At 37.8% G+C, this 25,541-nt stretch overlaps 1 protein-coding gene across 3 annotated transcripts; it reads right to left on the bottom strand.

The window, feature by feature from the left end:
- Positions 1-1,129: 1,129 nt before the first annotated feature.
- Positions 1,130-23,933, bottom strand: CRLS1 (cardiolipin synthase 1). Of its 3 annotated transcripts, none has more exons than XM_070381260.1 (7): positions 23,461-23,933; positions 20,728-20,865; positions 16,124-16,253; positions 6,750-6,835; positions 5,690-5,758; positions 4,023-4,114; positions 1,130-2,123 (listed from the first exon to the last, which is right to left on the bottom strand). In XM_070381260.1, exons 1-7 carry the CDS (start codon positions 23,764-23,766, stop codon positions 2,036-2,038), a joined length of 909 nt encoding a protein of 302 aa, XP_070237361.1. In that variant the 5' UTR covers positions 23,767-23,933; the 3' UTR covers positions 1,130-2,035. The 3 variants fall into 3 exon arrangements, with proteins under 3 accessions (XP_070237361.1, XP_070237363.1, XP_070237362.1); XM_070381262.1 differs by lacking the exon at positions 23,461-23,933 and adding an exon at positions 23,325-23,448; XM_070381261.1 differs by lacking the exon at positions 23,461-23,933 and adding an exon at positions 23,193-23,317.
- Positions 23,934-25,541: the final 1,608 nt, after the last annotated feature.

The raw sequence follows: 25,541 nt of genomic DNA, 5'->3' as shown, positions 1-25,541 counted from the left end.
ATGGACTGATTTAAAAGATCTACCAGCTCCAAATTTAAAACTGCAAGGCAAAAGCCCAAAATGTGACTAATATAAAAGCCCTCAGGCATGTAATTAAATTATCTCAGTGCCTTTTTAAGTTTAATATCAAGATTAAATCTGTTATGTAGAGGCACCAAAATGAATGTCATGCTTGGAGTCTGTATGCATGACTCAAATATACCTAATACAATTCCAGTGTTTTATAAGCCAGCAGAATTTATTTTATAGCAATTCAGTATCCAAAAACCTACAGGTTCGGGGTTGGGGAGTATATTAAGAAGAATCAGATTAAGACTTGACTACTAAAGAGACTACGGATCCAACTATAAGTCACTCCAAATAGTACCAACGCTAGAGCACAAGTGAGCATAACAAAAAAACAAAATTCTAATTTCCCCCCTACTTTATTTCAAGTTCTCCCTTTTAAAAACATACTCATGTGCTCATACTTTGCTAGTACTGAGACATGTTCAATGTGCCTCTTGGGTAGTCCAGCAATCTGACTTCCACTTCTCACTGCCACCCAGGCCATTAGGAGACATTAAAGGAGGTTCCAGAAGGGGAGAATGACTAGCTTCACACAGCCCTTCTCTCACCCACTTCCACTGGAGTCCATAGCAGTGTCCGTGGCTGCAGGCTTCTGTACTTTTCAAGCCAGGGGTGACTCAGCAGCTAATCTGGGAACAAGGAAGCCAGGACCAGCAGACAACAAAGGACACACTGATCCAACGATGCCACAACTGAGAGCCATGGATTCTGCTTGTAACTCCTTATAATTTTTAACACAGCTTAACAGGCTACATTTAGATAACCTCACGGTATGAGGCTATATTACACTTGGGTTAGAACCTAGGACAATGAGCAACAATGGGCCTCCACTCTGAAGGGGAAGCAGCCAGCACTAGCCACACGTCTTCCTCTCCTTGTACCTTCCATTCTCTTAAACATAACAGTGTAGTGAGAAAAGGACTTTGAAGTCAGATGATCCTAAATCAATTATTTTTATAACATAAGTGCAAGTGACACAGCTAAATGGACTTTACGAATCATAAAACTTCCACAACAGCAGATGACCATAGGATGCTATACAAACAACCCAAGTTGAGGGTCATTTTTTTCCCAGCTCTTTTATTCCTTTAACATCTTAACAAAAAACATCTTAACATTCCTCAAGTTTAAAAAAAAAAAACTTTGAAAAATATACAGTTTCATATTATTTACATAAGATACAAGTACAGGTCCCAGTATCATATAAACATATGTTAGAAATATAGTAGGAAGGTACGATATAACTCACTGTCTCCTGAATGGCTAGGGTAACAGACATGTTTGCATTTTCCAACTACCTTTGTCGCTTATCATCCTGATGCAAGGCACCTGAGAGGTTGGAAGACTTCTGAATGTGAACTTCAATAGCTTCTATTTTGATCTTATTGATTTCAAAACTGACTACATTTTAAATCTCTTTACAAGTTTACTTTACCCAAAACTAAGCTACCTTTATAGTCATTATCCTAAATAATCAAATATTAATCACACGTACTGTTAATACGTACACAGATCTAAGTCAAACATACAACTGTGCAGCTAAGTTATACATGATTTTATATTTAACCCCAGGACACTCCCTAGTGCTCTGTGAGCAATCCAAATTTATTAAAGTGCCAACTCTTCAGTTTCCATGCTCTCAACTGGCTTTTTGAATGTATTCTTTTAAATGGCTTAAAAAAAAAGACTGACAATAATCAGAATAATTGCTACTTATAAATTAAGAAACCTAAGATAAAAAATCCTAAATTATAGTTTTATTTGTATTTAAAAATATGTTGGAAATTCTGCATATGCCCACGATCAAGCTTATTGTCAATGCACATTACTTAAAATTTTGATGACATGGTTTGTTCTGACAAGTCCTCCTTCCAGCTGAACCAAAATAAGGGAACTCCTGTAGACTCCCACTGGCCCTGCCATTGTTGATGTGTGCTGCTTCCTTGTTGACGATAATGATGACTTTTCATCTGCCTTTTATCACCTGGACAGTTTTCCGGCCATAATGATAATAACTGTAAGCTGATGCAGCTGTGGTAAAAGCTGTAAAACACCTTTTATGGAAGAAAAGAAAATTTAGTTTAAATGGTAACTATAAATATACATAAAGAATATACATAATATATACTAAAGAATACATTTAAAAGAGTTGTTTAAAAGTAAAAAAGGCTGTTAGTATAATTTTTTTTAACAAGAATCTAAATATATCGCTTTTCCTTAAGACTTCATTTGAATCAATAATGTCAAACAATTAATCTAGTTAATGAATCTGAAAAAAATAATAATAGCAATTGTCATTTTTACCCAGACATTTTTGTATGATAGGTAGTTTTATTTTCACAGCCTTACCTTACAGAGGAAACACTGCCCCAGAGAGCTTGCTCAGGGCCACAGAACTATGAGTCTGGCCTGGTTCCAACTCTAGAGCCCTCGTGCTCCTCCCACTGTTCCATGCTGCTTAGAGTATTAGTATTAGAAGCTATTTCTTGCAGATTTGGGGAATTCTAATAATCTGAGTCATTTTAAATACAATTCAGCTTTCTTTACTTAAAATTAATAGAAATTAATCAGATTCTCTTTGAAATGACACGTATGATGCTCATGGCTCGCTGACTGTATGCAGCTTTCTGCACACATGAGCTTCTGCTTCTGCCAGGTGAGGTGCAGGCTCAAGACCATTTTTGTTTGACCCCAAACCTGTTTATGCCAGTTTAATATCCTAAATTCACACATAAATTTAATGAAATATACATGTAGGACGAGTTGCTATTTCTGGGAATTAAGCTAGAAGCCTTGGAAAGGCAAGGCAATCTGCTAAACACTACTGCTGAAGTAAGTAGACAATATGGACTTCCTTGGTGGCTCAGTGTAAAGAATCTGCCTACCAATGCAGGAGACACAGGTTTGATCCCTGGGTCGGGAAGATCCCCTGCAAAGGAAATGGCAACCCACTCTAGTACTCTTGCCTGGGAAATCCCATGGACAGAAGGACCCTAGCAGACTACTACAGTCCACGGGGTGGCAAAGGAGTTCAATGCAGCTTAGTGACTGAACAACAAGTAGACAATATAATTGCTAAAATACTGGAGAAAATAATAAAAATCTACAAAGTTTCTATACTCTGCTTCATAAATGTCTTACATTCTTATATCATTTTAAAAGAAAAGAAAATGAAAATCAGAGTTTATATTATGGATGCAGTTTTTTGCAAGAAAGAAAAAATATCCTACTGATAAGCCTATAATCAAAGAAAATGAGTTGGGCGTATACCAGAAGATATAGGACGAATGAGTGTACAATTTATATTTTAGCAAATAAAATGTTCAGCATGTGTATCATTTTTAAAGCTTCTTAGCTTAGCTGACTTTAGTTAACCATTTTCTGGCTCAGACTGCATCAAGCAATGCTTTAATTAAACTTTAGTATCGGTGTGATGTACGTGGACTCAAAGTATGAATCTGACACATTTTCAAGGCTACACATAATCTTAACAAAATAAAATTCAAACTCCTTTCTCCAAGTTTCTTCCCCACTCTGCCCCATTCATTAGGCTGGGTGCACTTCCTTTTACCCACTCTCCTATACATCTGAGTTTGCTCAGGGTCTGTCCTTCACCAGAAAGGTTTCCCCTCAGTCTCTTTTCATCTAGACTTCATGGCTCAAATGCCACTCCTCCCTGAAGTTTTTCCTCTTCTTCCTACTTGGAATGTATTTTTCTCCTCAAAAACCCCAACATAGTATCTCTCATCCCTTATAACTTGCATGAAAGCCCCTATAACTTCTACATCCTATAATTGATAGTAAGCTTCTTAAAAATGGTATCAATCAAAAAATATAGCCCCTATAGCTTTTCCCAGTGTTTAATAAACATGATTAAGGACAAAGTAATTCTAGGATTGTCACAATAAGCCATTAGTTGACGTCCTCAGAAAGTACTTCTAAGTTAAGCTTACCATAGGATCTGAAGGTAAATGCTGTCAGCATAATTGAAAACTGGAGCTGCCAAAGAAGCTGCCACCAAGATTAACTGGACTGCTGTGTTCACCTTTAAAAAAAGAAGTCACAAAAAACAGTGCCAACCCAGTCGTGTTTCAAGCTTACAAGAGAAAGGCATAACCCATCACAGTATAACACAACAGACTCTCAGCATGCCTGATATTGTAACATCTCTGCCAAAAAAGCTGGCATTCACACAAATGGCTGAACTTCACTAACTGGCTCATCTGTCTGCATAGCTACCCTTTGCAAAAGGTGGGGAAGGGCAACTATCAGAAAACACCATTATCTTGAATTTTCATAGCAATTCAGTAATACTGTAAAGTTCTTTGCCTTTTTCTTAGTTACCCATTAAAACAGACCTGAGAATATGGAAATAGTGAGGCTACTCTTCACAGGTGAAAAGGTAAAGAGTTAAGTGACTTGCCTACAGTCTAGCAGGTTACAGATCAAAACTGAGAACCCAGATTTCCCAGCACTTCATTTAATGCTCCTCTCACTAACATTAGGTTAGATATGCAAGTTAGAAAGTTGAAATGCATTCATCTCCATGAGAGGCTCTCAGGAGGAAATGAGTAGGTTTCCCTACCCTAAAAGACAGTATGGTGGAGAAAAGACGACAAAACCACTGGAGATTTTCTCTACTCATCTAGATGAGCATTCTGGGAAAGTAGGTGATATGTTGAAGGAAGCACCAATGTTCTCTTATCCATTCTGCAGCTAGATTATAAGGATTCCACTCCGTTTTTAAAAAGAAGTAATAAAAATTGTCTGAAGAACTTCTTGCAAGACCAAGGAGTTGAGGCATTTGTTCCTAGCACCTCTTTAAGCCACTTTCCATATGGTGCTATACTCCAATTACAGTACTTGATACATATATAAGTCACAGAAATAAATAAATAGGTAAATAAACAAATAACCAACCAACCAATCCATACTTGTAGGTAAAAATTAACCCCAGGGAGTCTCTGGTTTAAGAGTAATCATCCTTTTGTCCCAAAGATGATTGGCATTATTAACCTGTTAAACCTCTGTCACAAGGGATGGAGCAAAATAATTAGAGCAAACTTATGTGCCTCAATAGGCATTAACAGTTTCCTCTCTGTGTGCAAAGACTAGCATGCAATTATTGTCCTGAAAAGGGCTCAGGACAACAGATGGATAACTAAGAGCAGGAGTTGTTTATTAGTGAATAAAACTCTCCCCTATCTTTTTCCATGTAACTGCATGGATATTGCACCTGAAAGAGACCTTATTATATGATGTTTCCACTACAGGGAGGGGTGGGTAATGAAAGCAGAAAGAAATCTTCATACTCTCTTTGTGTCTCAATCAATATGCAATTATGCTTCTACTTTCTCCACCTCCCCTAAGTGATGGCCCTAATACTTCATTCAGAGACTTAAATTCTTAGACCACCAGACCACTAACACAAAACACACATGTATACTAGAGCTCCAGAGAGCCTGGAGGACAAAAGAACAGGGTTGGTGACGCCACTCTATCCACTATGGTCAATGCATTAAAATCTATCTTATTTTCAGCCGCTCCAGACTGAGGTTTATAGTCATTATAATAATCCACAAGGGAATAATAACTTAAAAGGATGTTGTGTGTCTCTTACCTTACTGATGAAGGTTGGTTTTAACCTAGCAGTGGCATAACAAGGATTGAAATACTTAGAAAGTGTTCGCTGGCAGAGGACAAAAAAAAAAAGGATAAACTTTATTCAATTTATTAAGTTTAAAATAAATATTTTGCTATTATTAATATATGTAACAGTTACTGAGTGTACACCACATGCCTGGCTATATGCTAGATCTATCATAAAGTCAGGCTGATGACATCTTTTTACTAAACAAATTTCCCTCATCATTATTTTTCCTTTATAGGCTAAAAATCAAAATGAATAAAATGTTGACATTTTCACTGGACTGGGAATCAAAAGATGAGACTGTTATGCTCATGTAGTGATTATTAGCTAAGTTATACTTATCTGCTCAAATATTTGTAGAACCAATGAACAAAAGTGCAAACAAATTATCCTATGCTCATAAAACTATAATTTTTAAAAACCAGTTCTAGAGAATCCGTAGTAGAAGCTAAGTTACATAGGAAAGGGTGCTTAGTCATACAAAACACTCTTAAGAAGGGGCTTCCCTGGTGGTCCAGTGGCTGAGACTGTGAGTTCCCAATGCAAGGGGCTGGGGTTCAACCCCTGGTCAGGGAACTAGATCCCACATGCCACAACTAACAGAGCCCACAAGCTGCAATGAAGATTGAAGATCCTGCATACCACACTAAGAGGCAGCACAACCAAATAAATATTAAAAAACAAAAAACCTTCCTAACAGAGTCTTCTGCAACTAGCCCTTCTAGGGACAGGGCTAGTTGGCCTGAGTTTTATGGGCTATCAAAACAATTTTAACTTAAAATAAAAACATGCTTTTAAAAAATGGATTATTCACATGTTCACTGAACAGTTACTATAATGGTGATTCAAAAGCAACATGGCAGTCTGTTTTCTTTAAATTCCTAGTAAATGGATTAAACACATAATTGTCATAAATTATTCCCATAAAATCCCATAAAACTCCCATGAAAATCAGTACACAATAGTGTTTTTTTCCTTTTGCCTTAAGTTACAAACACTACTAAAAAACATTTTTTTGAAACAAACTCACCGGTGTTGGAAGAGTTCGATATCTGACATAAAAAACAGCAGCAATCAACATTACATCTCTTGAAATTATCATATAAGTAAGTGGAACTGAAAATCAAATATAAGATAATTTTGATTGGAATTCTGAAAATTATTTAGACATTACACGTAACATAAAGCCTTACCATAAATTGGTGTCACCTAAGTAAAAATTTTATAATAAACATTTATTGATGCCTGTCTAGGGTCCTTACCATGAACCAGTAATTTTTATATTCTTCTTTTACCTGCCTTCAAAACAAGGCGACAGACAGACTATGTTTTTCAGTTGTAGTTATCAGTGTCAGCTCTACTCAGGCACCACTATTTCCTCTTTACTTCTCTGCTTTATAAGTTTGGGGGAAAGATAACCTCACTATAATTACATGGAATGAGATTGTAAAGAGGTTGGAAAAGATGTCAGGACTCAAGCCATTCTGACTTTCAAGAACTGACTGCTTGCTTCTGTAGTCTAGATTATTTTATGAACAGCAAATTTTGCTACATGTACCACTTGTGGAGAAACAATATCTTCAATTTTGCCTGGCCAGTTCCTAGCCAAGCAATTTCCATTTTTCTTTCTGCTTATTCAGTCAATGAATTCTAACTAAACATGAACTCAATTTGTTGATAGTTTTCTCACTATTCCTAAGATCCTACAGGATGGCCCCAGAGCCAGAAGGACATTTTAAGTGGACACCCAAGGAACTCCTGCTCCCTTGTTCAGTGAGAATGGGAGGGCAGAGGTCTTGTTTCACTGAACATCCTCCCACATCGAAGGAAGTTTTAACCATGACTATAAATCACATTTTATTAGAAATATTTTTTAAAGGAAAAAATCTTGAGGCTAACACTCAGTTCAAATTGTTTCAGTTACTAAAATAAAAGGATCATGCATAGCCCTTCCATAATACCTTCAAACAGCTTTTCTTGAATTACTTTTAAGGCTATCCTTATGGTCTGCTCCAATTTTGACATTCTATTGGTTCAGCAACTTAACAATTTCACTAATTAATTACAGATTTAAAACTTAAATCTCTGCTGGTTGTGGCTGTTATATACATATAAGTGTTGATCTACGGTGTAGTACTTCATGACAAGATGATTCCAAAGGGAAATGCTTATCCACTCAAATCACGGCATTTAGAGCATAAAAAAGACTCCACTGTATGAGCCAAATAACAAAACAATCCAGTCATGATTTTTAGCAGGATTTCTGTGCCTATAAACCCAACTTTTCTATATAGCAATAATCAGCTGCAAAATCAAATAACAATCAGAGTTTAAAATGCAGCAAACTCATGCAAATTATATATAGTAAATACAACATTAGAGGAAAATAAACATCTGTTATTGCAGTTCATCACCACAGGTGGAAAAGAATATAAATAAGAGGTTTCTACAGAAGAACAGATGAGGTGATTCAATATACTGCAAAGCAGTGGGTTCTAGTTCTCTTAACTACCAAAATTACCATTTATTGAGCATCTGGCACAATTTAAGCATTATATACATATTATGTCATTTAATTTACATATCATCTCCATGAAATGTGAACCATCATTATCCCCATTTTACCAATAGGAAAACAAGCCTCAGGCAGATTATATATCCTGGCCAAGGTCACCAGTTAGTCAGTGGTACTGCAAAATGCATCTCTGGACTCAGTTCACCATCTGTCAATCTGTCTGATGGAGGAAAGGACTGTTTAAAAAATCAAGTGTTCCCCAAACTAACTATTCATCACAGAATCACCTCATAAAAGTTTTGTAAAAGCATAGATGAAAGCTCCCTGGGGGTTCACAGTGCAGCCAGACTAGGACCCGGGCTGCAAGGCCTCTGCCAACTGACAGCCTGTATACTGTACATACAGGCTCTTAACTTGCATTCGAGGGGCAGTTTTTGTCCAGTTCCCTGGTTTTTGAATCTCCTAACTGCTCCTGCCTTCTCTCTCAGTCTTCCCTTGCCTTTTCTTCTGGGGCTAAAGCAGCTTTCCTTTTGTCTATTAGAGTACGACAGTGTGTTGGTGGAGGTGTAAAATGTGTTAGGGAATGCTCCAAGGTTTTCTTCTCTATTTGCTAATTCTCTCTGAAATACAGTTTCTGCAACAAGGAAGGACATCATGGGCAAATTTTATTAGTGTTAAAGGGGAAATAAAATCAAGTCACTTTTACACATAAAGTGATCACTATCACTAGCATACACTGTTGCATTGAAAATTTAACACACAGTCACACTCATTTGTTTATGTATTTTCTATGGCTGTTCTCACACTACAATAGCAGACTTGAGTAGTTGCAACAAAGACCACATGACCCACAAAACTGGAAGTATTTATTTACTATCTGGCCTTGACTGAAAAAGTCTGCCAACATTTGTTCTACATGCTAACCTCTAAATCAGGACCTCCACAACCTCTAAGGAGCAGACAGAGAGCTCCTATCTACAGAACAGACTTACAAGTACTGAAAATGCAGGGCCATGTCTGGTCCCTCCCTGTCTGTTCACCCCAGAGGGAACGATACCACTCCATGAATTCCACCAACGCTCAGAGAGCACCCAGTTAACATTGTACAGAGTGAGGAGCCAAGGATCACTAGGCATTTTAACAGTCTCCGTTACAAGAGAGAGACCAAAACAAACAGGAAAAAAGAAAGAGTGTACACACATACACACACACACATAAACAGAAGATATCCTGAAATGATGATATGCACCTATGATATAAGAAAAAGACTTTAAAAATGTCAATAAAGGGATAAATTACAAAGTTGAGGAAATCTCCCAGTAAGAGAATAAAAGAGAGTTTCCAATAAGAAGAGAATCTGGAGAGAAATGTGTAGAACTTAAGGATAAGCTTTCAGACTGAAGGGGCCTTCTCATTACCCAGCACAATGGAAGACAAACTCTAGAACATAAACTATTGTAAACTCTCAGGCCAACAAGGTTAAAAAAAGATTCTCAGGTTCAGCCTCCGTTAATACCTGAGTAGGTAATAATTCTCCTGCTAACACAATTAAAGACCATTTTTTAAAAAACTTGAAAGTGAAAAGCTTATAAGATGCTAAGAAAGTATCACAATGAGAACTTGGGAAAATAAGCCTAGGCACTCAGAGCCACTGTCCGTGACCCTAGAGAAGTAAGCAACAAAGCCGAATAAAACAAAGGGGTTTTGGCAGCCTTATGTGACGGCGGAACCGTAGTCAAAGCCCAGAGTCCTCAGGTTGGGCAGTGACAAACCACTTCCTAGCTTTAAGCTAGGATCTGAACAAATATTCCCACAGGGTTGAGAGAAGAGCTGGCCCTAAGTAAACTAAACCTTAAAAGAATGTTTTATCTGGCCATCTAGGTAGTCCCCAGAGAAGGCAATGGCACCCTACTCCAGTACTTTTGCCTGGAAAATCCCATGGACGGAGGAGCCTGGTGGGCTGCAGTCCATGGGGTTGCTAGAGTCGGACACGACTGAGCAACTTCACTTTCACTTTTCCCTTTCATGCACTGGAGAAGGAAATGGCAACCCACTCCAGTGTTCTTGCCTGGAGAATCCCAAGGACAGGGAAGCCTGGTGGGCCTCCGTCTATGGCGTCGCACAGAGTCGGACACGACTGAAGCGACTTAGCAGCAGCAGCAGGTAGTTCCAGACTATCAGCATTCCTAGGCACCTGGCAGAACTGAACACAAAATCTCTTCCAAAGAGTGATGCCATCATCCTATACATCAAAATATTTCTCCAAATTCTTATAAAATATTAATACAGTGTTTAACAGTTTAAAAATACCAAAGACATAGATACCATGAGTAAAAATCAATAGAAACAGACACATGAAAGAGACCCTCAAAAGATATTATAAAACTAAAGCTTACTATGTTCAGAGGGCTATATATAAAAATTAAAGGAATATACATGAAAATTTCAGCAGGAAACTGAAAACTATAGAAGATGATTTGCTAAGTTTGAAGAAGAATAAAATAGAAATTCTATAACAAAAAAATACAATAGAAGATTTAAATGAATTTGGCTCAGCTGACGAGAGAAGCAGTGAAATGAGAGAGTGTGCTTCAGCTTCATTAGTAATCACCTAGAATGGAGTTCAGAAAGATAAAATGAGCAGGTAACATGCAGAAAAGAGGCTAAGACACAAAGGATACAGTGAGATCTAACACAGATATACTGCAGTCCCAAAAGGAGAAAAACAGGCAACAATACCTGAAGATTGTGGCTCAGAATTTTTTATAACTGATTAAAGATATCAATCTATATATTAAAAAGCCCAACAAATCACAAGCAGGATAAATAAAAAAGAAAAATCACACCAAATACTATGAAAAACCAAAGAGAAAGAAGAAATCTTAAAAACAGCCAGAGTAAAAAAATACCTTGGAAAATGAAATGAGTTAACAGTTGATTTCTTATTACCAATAATAGAAATGAGTAGACAATTGCATGGTATTCTTGTGGGGAAAGTAAGATCCCACATGCCATGGAGCAGCTAAGCCCACATGCCACAACTACTGAGCCCATATGCCAGAACTAGAGAGTCCATGTGCTGCAACATAAGACCCTGCATGACGCAACTAACATGACACAGCCAAATAAATAAATATTCAAACTTTACATAGACAAAAGTAGAACAGAACATGCGGCTCAAATAAAACACAAAGTAAAATGGAAGACTGCTACACAAATAGCAGTAATCATAGTAAATGGATTAAATGTTCCAGTTGAGAGAGAAAATATTTTTAGACTGGCTATATTAAAAACCTATTATATGTTATTTATAAGCAATACCTAAAATAGATGTAGACAAGTTGAAAGTGAAAGATTTATTTATCATGCAAACACTGGCCAGAGATAAGCTAGTGTAGCTAAAGTAATATTCAAAAAAAACAGACAAAAGCAAGAATCATTTCTAAAGATACAGAAGGTCACTTCAAAATAAAATGTTCAATTCACCAAGAAGACAACAATTTTACTTTATATGTACTTAACAGCATAACTTCAAGAGACACAAAGCAAAAATCAGAGCTAAAAAGTAATGGAAAACTAGACACAGCAGGAAACTTCACTCTCTCAGTAGTTGACAGAAAAGCAGACTAAATGTAAAAAATAAATCAGTAAAGAAATAAAAGTTTAAAAAAAAAAGAAATAAAAGTAATTTATTAGGACTAAAAATTTGACGAAATGGACACACATAGACCATCACACCCAATAATCACAGAATACAAATTCACTTGAAAAATGCCTAAAAATTTTGTTTATAAAATTTGACTGTATACTGGACTGAACGGCTGAAAAATCACAGAGCACGTTCTCTGAATACAGGTAATTATGCCCAAAATTAGTAACAAAAAAAAACTGTTAGAAAATCCCACAAATTGAGAAATAAATTTTTATTAACTCCACAGGCTAAAGAAAAATCATAATAGAAATAGATTACTCTGAATTCAGATAATGATAAGAACACAAATACCAACATATGAGAAATACTGAAAAGGAAAATGCAAAATGCCTTAAATGCAAACATTAAAAAAGTAAAGCTGAGAGAATTCCCTGGTAGTCCAGTGGTTAGCATTCCATGCTTCCACTTAGGGGGCACAGGTTCGATCCCTAATCAGAGAACAAAGATCCCACCAGCCACAAAAAAAGGAATGAGTTAAACATTCATCTACAGCTGTACTGTTCAATACAATAGCTACCAGCTACATATATAAACCACTTGAAATATGGCTAGTCTGAACTGAGATGCTGTAAGTGCAAACTGCACACTGGCTTTTGAAGATGGCTTTTGAAGACAGAGTATCAAAATAAACAAAAATCTCATTAATGATTTTTATTGATTATACAAAGAAATGACTATTTTTGATCTAGTGGATTTAATAAAATGTTATTAAGGGAGGTAGCACAGGCAGCAATGCATGCTCAGAACATGCTGTCTCCACTGCAGCAGGAGAACAATCTCACACACACACATTTCACCTGTTTCCCTTCACTATGAATATAACTACTAAAAAAATTTAAATTAAATCTATGGTTCCCATTACATCTCTACAAGACAGGACTGATCTAAAGGATTTAGAAAAGAACATCGGAGAAAAGCCAAAGGATGACACAGAAATAAAAGAACAAGATTTAATGAAATAGTAAACATATCAGAGAAGTTTGACAAAGCTCAAAGTTGGTTCTTTGTAAAGAGTCACAAAACTGACAAACCTCTGGCAAGACAAGTCAAAGAAAAAAAGGACGAATAACTAATAATTAGGATGAAAGGGGGGACACTACAGACCCTACAGACATCAAAAAGTTAATGTGGGTAACTTTAACTTACAAATAGCTTATGGTAATTTTTTTTAATGTGGCCAAAATCAATCAAGTTCCTAGAAAAACATTGTAACTCACAAAACAGACAAAAGATGAACCAGCAAAAACTGAACATATATATATTTTTTAAAGTGAATTATTTTAAAACGTTTTCCCAAAGAAAACTCCAGGAATCAATGGCTTCAACAAGTTCTACCAACATTCAAAGGAATAATTGAAATCTCACACAAAACATCTCCAAAGAATGGGGGGTCGGGGAGGAAGTACACTCCCTAAAATTCATTTTATGAGATTAGTATAAAACTTGATATTAAAACCTAACAAGGGCATTTTTAGAAAAGAATTTTAAGCCAATTTTGTGAATCTAGATGTGAACTGACAAAATATTAGTAGTAAACCAAATACAGCAATATCTTCAAAATATATCATGATCAAGTTGGATTTATAACAGGAATGTCATCAGGTTTAATTTAGAAAATCAATAATGTAATTCACCATACATTAAGCTTAAAGGGAAAAAATATAACTACCATAATACATGAAGAAAAAGAAATTTCATAAAATTAAATATCCAACATAAAACAACTTCTGAACAAACTTCCTGTAGAAGTGAACTTTATCCTTACAAAGGGGTTCTACAAAACTCGACAGGAAATGTCATATTTAATACTGAAATATTGAAATCTTTCCTTCTGAGACGGAAAATAAGACACAGACACCACTCTTAGTCAACACTGCACTGTGTACTATAGTGAGGCAAAATTTTAAAAAGGTAAAAGTACTGATGAAGAACACACTGTCATCAATTACAGACAATACATAATTGAGGATGCAGAAACTCCAAGAGAATATACATTTATATTATTAGAATAAGAGTTCAGCAAGTTTTGCTAGACACAAAAATCAATATTAGAAATGGATCTTATAAACAATAAGCAGCTATGACAAAATGAAATATTAACAGAGCTACATTTACAAAAGAATCAAGAATTATCAGTTACCTAGGAATAAATCTAATAATTATTTATTACTTCTCTAGAAATAACTAACATTTTGACATTTTAACAAATCTAAATAGAGTATATACAACAGGTTTGTGGACTGGAAGACGATATTATAAAAATGTCAATTCTCCCAAATAAATCTGTAAATTCAATGTATCCCAATAAAATCCCAACAAGTTTTTCTGGGAAACCTGAAAGTTGATTCTAAATCCACATACAAATGCCAAGAGGTAAGAATAACAAGATAGAAGAACTTGTTCTATCGTATATCAAGGCTTTTAGCAAAGTAGTAGTTATTAGGGACAGTCCTGATACAAAGATAGACAAATCAATGGGGAATAAACTAGACAACCCAGAAATGGACTCATGTATATATACACATGGTTTTTTAATAAAAGTGCTGGGATGGATAATTGAGTGTCCAAAGAAGCAGTTAGAAAATTAATCTCTAAGACAGAGAATTTTTTAAAACCATCAACTAAGAATAATGTTTTTTAAAAAAATCTTAAAAGCTTTCTAATACAAAACATAATCACATATAAAGGAAAAGGCATCAGAATGGCATGAGACTTCTCAACAGCAAGATGGAATGTGGAAACCTATAGAACAAGGTCTTCAAAATTCTGAGTGAAAACAATCTGCAACTGAAAATTATGCCCCTTTTGAATCTCAATCAAGTATGGAGGGTAGAATGAAGACATTTTAGACATCTGTAGAATAAAGACATAGTACACCTCTAAAACCTTGCTGCCATGCTGCATCCGAGCACAGGAAACAACTGGAGATTACACTCCACATGGAAGCCATGGGAAAAACAGACCCAACACAGAAGACAGAAAATGCAAGTGCCCAGAATGATAATGAGTGATAATGAAGGCTTGAAAAGCAACCTACACCAATTATATCAACATTATCCATAATGCTAAAACCTAGAAACAATCTCTATGTTCAACAGGAAAATACCTGGCTAACCTCTGTGTAAAACAATACAACAAAATACAAAGTAACTCTGAAAAAGCTTTAGGGGAAGCATGAAAATACACACACCACACAATAATCTTAATTATGAATGTTAACAGAATGGTCCTTAGGATCTTTTTCCCGACAAATTATCTATATTATGTATAGCATACTCCTGCCCGTTCAATACCCCCAACCATATACACACCATAATCATGACTTTCAGAGAAGCACAAAAACAGTAGTTTAATTCATTTTTAAATTTGGTTATGCGGATTTAAAAGCCTAAAGATAGAGGAGAAAAAGAATCTCTAGATTGAGAAGAATGCCCTAGACTGAAACACCACTACACTTCTTCCTATCAAATGTCAGTAACAGCATGGTACTGAAGGAGCAAGTGGCAGTTTCTTTGTTTTCAATCCTATTTCTAACTCAGAAATAAACAGTTTAATCTGCACCAAAGGATAAAAACTGAGAAACACAGCTGAAGTAGAAAATGGACAACCCAAAAAACAGTACAAAATACAAGAGATCATAAACTTTTGTTACAAACAGTATTCAGACAGTATACAAACTACACGATAATTGAAATTGCATAATAGTGTCTAAGTAATAATAACAAAGTGAAATTTTATAGACATCTCTAGGCCTTCAGAGCTCTCATTTATTAAACTGTACTTAGTAAATAAGACGACTTAGGAAAACTTTAAATTGCTTTTAAAAAGCTACGCACTAAGAAAATATAATAGTTTCAAAAGATTCTAGGATAATGTAAATTAGCACTGTGAAATGTGTTCAATTTTAATTTTAAACAATTTTACTAAGAAAACAGATTCTACTAGTGTATACAAAGTTATAAATTTGAAAGTAAAACAAACAGCTTGGCAAGAAAAACCGTTCAATAGTTTAAAATTAGGGAAACAAAAAAATAAAATAAAATTAGGGAAACACTTTAAAGTTGAAAAACATATTTTTGGAACAAAAATTATTTGTCTCTCAATCAAGAGAAATCCTAAGCTGACTAATGTCACCCTTCCCTGTACTATTTAAAAGCACACACAACGGCGCTCTTACCTGGAATAAGATCTGCATAGGTCAAGCTAATATATAAGATACTGATAAGTATTTTATCAGCAAGTGGATCAAGAGCACTTCCCAAAGCTGATTTTTGACTGGCCCAGTTTCGAGCAATAAATCCATCCAACTGAAAATAGAAGTTTTTTTTAATAAATGTCATAATGGGTACAGAGTAGATATCTTGAAGATTAAAAAGGTACCAGAATAACTATACTTTCATAAAATGTAGATAAAACCTCTTCTGTTTCTTACTCCCAAACCTCCTGTTTTACTGGTATACATTTAACTTTTAAATTACCAATTGGTCAGAAAATAATTTTACTTTCCTACAGTACTTTTCTTTTTCAAGGCCTTCAGCTATTTCTCAATGTTTCCACAATGCCCCTCTGAGGGATGAACCCAGACACAAATTTAAAGATGTAAAGAACCCAAATAAAACTCAAAGAAAGCATGACGGACAGAGCACAGACTCGGTACCCCCTATTCTCAAATCCTCGGCTATTTCACCACCCCCAAATAGCTGCTTTTACTTGCAAGGGCTCCTCTTTAACGGCAAGATTTCCTAACTTCCATTCCTACCTACCTTTCTATAACAGTATCCAATTCTCTAAGTTTTAGCTGTTATCATTTTTATTTTAACTGTTATCATCAATATTTTTTGTCTAGTGCCGCTGTTAATTCCATGGCTGACTAGATTTGCATGACTTGTACCTGAATAAAATATTCAATCCTTTGCATTTGGCCTACTTAAAATTTGATTTTCACTACTCTTGGAAACAAATTATATTTTACAGCAGAGGTCATACTTGGTTTCCTGGGAGCCAAGAGGCCTGCAGGCTGGTTTTGTTTGAACTGCCCAGAGGTTTTCAAAGTATAAATTACTTGCCAATATTTAAATATTCAAAGTCTTACCTCAAAAAATCCACATCTCCAAGCTCACTTGAGGAATGGGAAGAAAATTGACTGAAATCAAGTACTGCCTATTTTCATTAAACAACGTAGATATTTTCTGATTTTCCAAGTCCCTACCTGGCTTTTATTCATTTTATTTAACTTCAAGCTTCAACAAATGTTTGAATTTTCTAGTCCTATTTCCAAGGAAAAAGATCAAATTACTTTAGACACAATTTAACATGGTACATTTTAAAGGATAAGTCCTCCATATCTCAAGTATTCCAATAACTTAGAGACAGCTGTCATACAGGATAATGGTTAAGAACTTAGTCTTCACAGCAGAATGTAAGTGGTGGTTCAAGCACTCGCTCTCCTGCTCACTTAACTATGTAACTCTGGGCACAACATTTGGCCTAAGCCAAAACTGAGGCTTAGGCCTTTCCTTTCCTTTCCTTACTTCCTGTAAGAGAGAGATAATGCTACCCACTTCAAAGGATAGGTTGTTTCAGTACATAACATGATTAAAATCTGTTTAGCACTCAGCACTCAGTAAATCCTCAAAAACATCAGTTATCAGCTATTACTACCTCAACTGAAAAAAATCTATTTTCTTAAGTATACTAGAGGTAACACTAACAGAAAGTGCCTAGACCTGGGGGTTAGGGCCTCGGCAGATTCAGGTGCCAGTTCAGTTTCTGTTCTCAATCTCCCATTTTTTCACTGTCATCTTCTCACTCTCATTGCTCCTCTACCCACACTGGATTCCAAGGTCATCAACACCACTTTTTCTTTGTAAATCTCTATAACTCCCTATTCCACTCTCTCTCAATACTACTTAAATACATCTATCATGTACTCTAAGCCGACACCCAAACAGCTGAACACTGAAAAACACCTAAATGAGCTGATGAGTCTCACTTTTACATGCCCACAAATCTCCTGTGGGCACTCGATACAGCCTGGTAAACCTACACCTCCTTACTATGTTTACCTTCTCTTTTCAGCCTGCTCTTACCACAAACTGATTCTGTCCCTCCCAAAGCCTCTCTCTAGCTCATGATCATGTCCGTATTTCCTCGAAAAGTAAAAGCAGATTGCCAGCACTCCCTCATATTCCCACCTCTGAATCCCACCACCCACCACTATCTAGGCACATTTATCTCTATTATCCTGATCCCTGACCCCAGGTCCTCTTACCTTCTGTGAGTTTCCCCCACCTCCCAAGCATCAATCTCTCTCTTCCTACTCAGTCATTTAATTAATTAGTTAATTAACAACAAAAATTTCCCCAATATATATTTCTTTATAAACTACCCTTCCTTGACTTTATTCCCCTGTGAAGTAAAACTTCCTCAAAGTGACATCTATTGCCATCACTACCTCACATATGCTCACCAACTCACTCTGACTGTCCCATCCTCTAGAGATGGTACTCATAAAGGTCACAAATCTATCCTCAACACAACTGAAGCACCTTCTTAATATCCAGGACAACTTACTGCTCGATTTGCTTCCTTTCTAACTAGTTTTTCCTTTTCAGTGTCCTTTACCAGCTCCTTCTCCATTTCTCTACTTACTGCTCTTTTCTCTGACCCATTCTCTTCTTTTACCACAGCTTAGATGATTTTATCCAGACTTGACCATCTACATAATAACTCTTAAATCTGTCTCTAACCATGACTTCCTCCAACTTCAAACTACTGTATTCAAATACCCAATTGTTACCTCCACCTGAACAGGCATAACAACTCTTTTCCCACAAACTTTGTCCTACTCTGAATGTTAACCATCATAGAAAATGTAAACCTCCATGCATCTGCTTGTTGAAAAGAAAAAAGTAACTGCCTAGCACTCATATTTAATTCCTTTCTTTCATCCCACATATCCAATCCATTAACCTATCAATTCTATCTTCAAACCATACTCTCAACCCACTACCCTAGATTATTGTATGCCCTCTAACCAGCTTCTCTGTTTCTACTCTTGCATTCCTATAATTCCCTTCCCATACATAACAGAAATCAGGCTTTGTCATTCCCCTGCTTAAACCCTCCATGAGTCTAACCATCTGCCCAGTGGCCATTCTAGAGGCATCAAAACCTCCATGGAGTATAAGTGTAAAACCATGCCAGTTAACTTAGATTTCTACACACATTGTCTTCTATATTTAGAAAAATGTAAATGAGGCCTCTTCCACTTAATGAACATTTCAATCTCATGTGGCAACTAAAGAAAACGTACAAACCAAAAAAAAAAAAAAGCAAATTCAGGAACCGAAAAAGATCTTGTCTATTACAAAAAAAAAAAAATCCATTGTCAGTATAATGGTCTTTGACAGACCTGGAGACCATTTTAATAAGTAGAGGCCTTCACACTTCAGAGGTAAAAGTAGGGACAAACCAAGAGTTTGTGTGAATGGGGAGAAATTGTGACAAACAGGAGCTAAATTCTGGAAAAAGAGAGGAGGTAGCCATTTTGAGAGACTGTATTTGATGCACATTTGGAAATGTCATATAACAATGCAAACACCCTCCTTTGTTTATCCTGCAAAACCTTCAGCTAATTCCATACTGCTCAACAGGTGGAATTTTGTTTCTATGAATCTCAAAGGGAATAGCTGATGTTACAAAGGAAGATGTTATACAAACTGCATTAACAGAAAATAAGTTTCTCTTTATTCTCACTAAATACTGAGCATAACTTTTCAAACATACATCAGTTTAAAGAGGCACCAAATTACTATTGCTTGTCTGGGTGCTTACTTGGATCTCAGACCAGCCTTGTACAAGAATATATAATATATATATACAACATCTGTTTCTACATGCTTTTGTCCTGATTTAAAATTTTTCCTCTACCATTTCCCCACTTCCTTCAATTTTGTTTTTGCAGAACACATAGTTTTATAAGCTATTTCAATTTTTTATGCAACAGGTGGCTGATAAATACAAATAACGTCATACATGACAATGACTGGCCAGTCCACAAGAGCTTATATATAACACATAGAGCAGCTTTCTGTTATTAAAATTATTTTCCAAGCTCTAACTTGAAATAACCTGAATTAATCTTTCCCTCCCTCTAAGCTGACACAGTGGTGTCAAAGTATTCTCTTCTCCTCTGTCCATCTACCGGGAGAGTAGAAGGAAGGAAGGATGCCTAATGCCCACCTAGGGCAGGGTCTTCTGGAAGATAGTCGGAGGGGTATGGAACAGGAATCAAGGACCAAACCTGTGGGGTGCCTATGGCCTCCTGCCAGCATAAACCTGAGCAGAGATCTGGCCTCTACAAGCTCCCGGTCACAACAGCTGGCCCACTACTTCCCTCTCCATCAGTAAAACCAACTGTTGTTGCAGATCAGATACTTCTCTCTACTACATAAGCAGAAAAAAACAGTCTCAGCTTCTCTCCTTTATTTATATCCCTAAAGCAAGTAGTTGGCCCTTTGAGAATTTCTAAGGCTTCTTTCTTTCTTGAAGAAGTTCTCCAATGCCTCCCTACAACCTCTACTTCCTTCCTTAGATAATACGGAGAATAACAGAGTCCCACACAGATGCTAATGACAAGCCTTTATAAAAGTACTAGGTGAAATGCATCTTTGAGGATTTTCTTCCAAGGAAAAGCAAACTGAGGCTGCATTATTTCAGTGTAGTGGAGACTGGGATTTAGAAGGGGAGCAGAACAAGAGGAGTACCTTTACAACTTACCAAGTCAGTTAGCCCAGCTAAAGCAAAAACTCCTAATGCAATATTAAAATCTTCTTCAATAATCAAATAGCCCAAAACTGGGGCCAAGCCAATCCTCGTCATTGACAACATATTTGGGATTGTCCAGGGGTTTTCATACTGAAACATAAAGACAACAAAATTTAAATACTATAAATTCATACTTTAAATAACTATATACACTGGAAAATACACTCCAGCAACTTATAGGTATGTCATGTACCCAAACACAGACTAAAGTACTGACTATATAGATTTTCTTACTAGAGAGGAATAAAAATATCATATAAGTCAAGATTGTAATGCACGACTTCACAATTAGAATTCAACACTAAAAACATACTGCTTTTAAAAATGAAACTTCAACACTGCAAATCAACTATATTCAATAAAATTGTTTTAAAAAGAATTACTTTCCCTTTATACAAAATAAAAAATTTTTAGAAGTGAAACTTCAGGAAAATCTTATACTTCAAGGAGATAAACAGTCTAGAAAGTGTCAGAAAAAAGCCAAATTATCGACCATGGGCATTCTGGCTAAAAAACATTTATTGCAAATAACCTCTCCTCACTCTTCTATACATACCCATCAAAAGAATGCTAAATGCCATACACAGCGTTTGGAGATACGAATGAAGAAGGGTTAAAACCATCTAACTCCATAACGTCATCACTAAACTGGAGAATTGCTGGAAGAAAATGGAACAAGGAATAGTGTCTGAAATCCTTGGGAAATCTGTTCAAAATAGCCACAGCAATGTTAAGATCCCCAACCAGAAGCTGAGGGCTTTCACAGCTTCCCTATGGGAGCTTTATGATTCCTTGAAACTTCATTGGGAGGCAAGGTGTCTGAAGTTGGCACCAACAAAAGGGCACCACGGCAGCTGCTCTGAAGAACATTCCTTCCTTGCCAAAACAAAATCTGTTTCACGAAAGGGTCCTTCAACTTTAAAGAACTAAGACACATGGCACAAAACTGGGTACAGAAATAATACAGAGAAAATGTCATTTCCTAAAGGTTAGTTTCGCCACCGAGTCAAGACTGCCAGTTCTATCTCATGGGACTATCTCCTCACAAGATAACCATATTTAACCTCATTCTCAACCAGTAAGCAATTTGTCTGAATCTTAATCTTTTAGAAAAGTAACAGCATCCACCTCTAAAGGCCTCTTTTAAAATACCTTGAACCATTCTGTAAGAAAAGGCAATCCTCTAAAGATACTAAGCTTGTGTTTATAAACAGAACCAGGCAAGAAATGTTCACCTCAGCCTGGAAGGATAATGGGGTTTGGGGAGTCAGGGAGCAGAATACTGTCACTAAAGCTACAGAAAAATTCAAATTTTCTGGGAAACAATCAGCACTACAGACCTCTATTGGAGGACCTTTTATTGAAGGTAAACCACAATATTAATTAAATGGACTCATTCTTGGAACATTCCAAACTCAAGTTCAAAGGTCCAAGTGTTCAGAGTCCAGAAAAAAAAGATAAGTCTGTTGACCATACTGCAGTACAGATAAATCAAACACTGATCCAATATAACCGCAACTCACTGAGGAGGGAAGGGGAGGGTACAGTTCGTGACTGAGAAAAGGGAAACACAAAGCAAAAGGTCAGAATACAGATGGCCAAAATTCATAACAGAGATGCCCATGGGACAAAATTAAAGACAGGGGCAAACAACCACATCATTTCATTTGGTGAATTAATAAACCAGACTGAATGGTCCTGGACCAATGAAAAGGATTCTTTTTAGCTCCACACAAAATATTTCAGTTAAAATACCTCATTAATTTCTAATTATTAAATTTGTAAACGTTTCTAAACTAAAATTAAGAGAGCTAATCTCAGATTACCCAACCAGATAACCTGTGGCATACTCGACCAACTACTGCCGTTCTGGGAAGGACTTCAGCCAGGATATGGCAACCTCAAAGCATCCAGCATTCAAACCCCAACATGCTTTAGCTATTAATGGAGCTGAGACCCCTGCCAGGATGTGGCCAACCCAACCCATGCTGTACAACTGATGAAAGCGGCACAGGGGCCCACTGAAGACATAACAATTGAAGATGTAATAATTGCATGAGTCTTGCTACATGACATCAAAAGCTCTCCCACACTCATGCTCTGATGTCTTCTCTTTGGTCAGTATTTCAACAGGTGAGCAGACAAATATTTTCCTCCTTTACCTCAGAAAGTCTTAATCTTTTTCTATAATTAGAGGTTAAAAGATCTTTTAATTACGATCTAAATTAGTTACCCTTCATCCTATACAATGTTTAAAGTTACCAAAGGTCAAACGGTAGTTAACCAAACCTGCACAAGCAAACAGAAAGGCCTGTATATATTTCTGAAGACGCTCACAGACTTGCCTTAAACATAGGGGATTCGCTTCATAAAATTTAAAACGGGCTTTTAAAAAGATAAGTGAAGGCTATTTTTACCAATGCAACATCCAGAGGCGCGTCCAGCTACAGGTGAGGATAGAGGGGGAGGAGAGGATTCTAACTTCACCACCGAGACGCAAAGAGGATCAGGCTGGTACCGCTGATATTCGTCCCGACCGAATGACCTACCCGTAACTTCTCTTGAGGGAACGGTTTAAAAGTTCTGAAATGGAAGCATCGGACCTGACCAGCCAGGGCACGTTATTCGTGTCCGGGACCGAGCCCGCCGGAGCCGTCGCCTCTCCGTCTCCTCCTTGGTACGTACCAGGTTGGAGGCGCTCGTCGGGCCCCACTGGCCACGTCGGGCCTCAACAGCAGCGTCCTCTCCGGTCGCGGGCCCGGGGGTTGCCTTCTCCGCGCCCGAGCAGTGGGCTCGCGGGCTAGCCCCAGGCAGCCGCAAGCCGAGCGCAGCCGGGCGCAGCCACCAGCGCTCAGCCAGGAAACCCAGGCAGCCGGGCGCGGGCGGCAGCAGAGCCCCGCGGGCGCGCCCCTTTCCCGGCCGCGCTCCTGGTGCCCACGCGGCGACGCGCAGGGCCCCCCAAGAGGCGCGCGCCATCCGCGAAGCCAGCATGACCCTGCTGGCGCTCGAGGGGGACGCAGTCGGCGAGAGCTCAGCAATCCAGGGCACTGGCGAACCGCTTCCTCATCGACTCCCCGCAATATTGGAGAAGATCGACGGCCTCCATACTGGTTCTCAAACCCCAACACGCTATCTTATACAGGTGGCCTTAGATCGCCAAGGACGGAAGCCTTCGCGACGCTTTTGCGACAGCGTCGCCGCTGGGCTTACCAGCGCCCCTGGCGGCGGCTGCACTCGCGCGCCGTTAGGCCCGGCGGGCTGCAAAGGAGGTGTTTTGTGCAGCCGCTGTCTGCCCGCCCACCGGCTTCGGGGTCGGTGGGGAGGCGAGGGGAGGAGCGCGCAAGCCGGACGACGGCGCGGCAGCTGTGGCCGGGATAGGGCAGAAGTCGTCTCCGGTCCTGCCCCGAAACCAAAGGTGTCCGCGGCTCTGGAAGGAGGCGTTGGGAGTGGGGCGCTTCATGAGAAGTATAAATATTACTGAAATACCTAGTACGGAAAAAGTATTTAATACTAGCTCTCTGTTCTTTTCCCTCTTTTGAACTTTCCATATGCCAAAGATATGGGTATTAGAAACTGTCAATAATAGCAATCGTTTCCTGAAAAAAAGTATTGTAGCCAAGCTAGAGTGCATCATCCTGTTTAATTCAACAACTTTAAGATGGCATTACTAGTTAATATAGAAATTATACATTATACTGATTATTGATATATTATTATATTATTGGTATTTATTAATATTGCAGTGTTACGGGACTGTCTTCTTGTTGAGTTCTATGTCAAAGTGAATTTGAATGGTGGTTGTGGCCTCTGAACCATTCCCTTCCGCTCTGTGATGACAGACCCACATTGGAGTTCATCTTAAACTTAGTTCAGAGTGGCTTAGGAATTTTAGGGGCTTCACTCATGGCTCAGTCGGTAAAGAATCTGCCTGCAGTGCAGGAGACCTGGGTTCGATTCCTGGGTGGGGAAGATCCCCTGGAGAAGGAAATGGCAACCCACTCCAGTATCCTGGGAAAATCCCATGGACAGAGGAGCCTGGTGGGCTGCAGTCCACGGGGTCCCAAAGAGTTGGGCACGACTGAGCGACTAACACTTCTAGGAATTTGAACGTCATTGTAGATCTGAGTATTTATCAAAAGAAATCTTTAGCTTCTTACACAGGTATTGAAATGCTGATACTGAGAGAAAAAATGAAAATGTATCTACTAGAAATGTAGAAAGGATCATTAAAAAACAATGGAATTAGAATTAAATACCATATATAGACTTTCTGGATAATCCTGTCAAGGGGGAGTGAGCAGTATTTCAGTCTCCTACCCGTTCCAATGGGTGAATTGCCTTTACGTTTTACGCCTTGTCCTTGTTTAGGAGACTTTCTACTTGTCTGGAGATTTTTTTCTTCTCTGTGCTCCATGAAGTTCAGTCCGACTGCTTCTGCCTCTAGTAGTTGCCATGAGAACATGATCTGTGTGTGTGTGTGTGTGTGTGTGTGTGTTTGAGTCTTAATTATGGCATGTGTGATCTTCTTTGGTTTTGTGGAATCTTTCACTGCCACCCAGCGACTCCAGTTGTGTCCTGTGACAGACTCCAGAAGGCGAGGACTTAGTTGCTTAGAGCATGTGGGATCTTAGTTCCCCTACCAGGGTTCTAACCCATCCATAGCCCCTGCATTGCAAGGCAGATTCTTAACCACTGGACCATCGAGGAAGTCCCAAACATGATTTTACTTGCTTTTCTTTTTATATATATTTTTTCCCTTTCTTGCT

Source organism: Bos mutus, chromosome 13, assembly GCF_027580195.1.
Source record: "Bos mutus isolate GX-2022 chromosome 13, NWIPB_WYAK_1.1, whole genome shotgun sequence".
NCBI lineage: Eukaryota > Metazoa > Chordata > Mammalia > Artiodactyla > Bovidae > Bos > Bos mutus.
The sequence above is the reverse complement of the archived record's forward strand: the minus strand, read 5'-3'. Positions and strand labels throughout refer to the sequence as shown.

Coding starts and splice junctions, on each gene's coding strand:
- CRLS1 (XM_070381260.1), bottom strand. CDS start 23,766: ATGCTGGCTTCGCGGATGGCGCGCGCCTCTTGGGGGGCCCTGCGCGTC. Junction 6,836..16,123: donor CTATGCAGATCTTATTCCAG/GTAAGAGCGCCG, acceptor TTTGATTTTCAG/TTCCACTTACTTATATGATA. Junction 4,115..5,689: donor AACCAACCTTCATCAGTAAG/GTAAGAGACACA, acceptor CTTTTTTTAAAG/GTGAACACAGCAGTCCAGTT.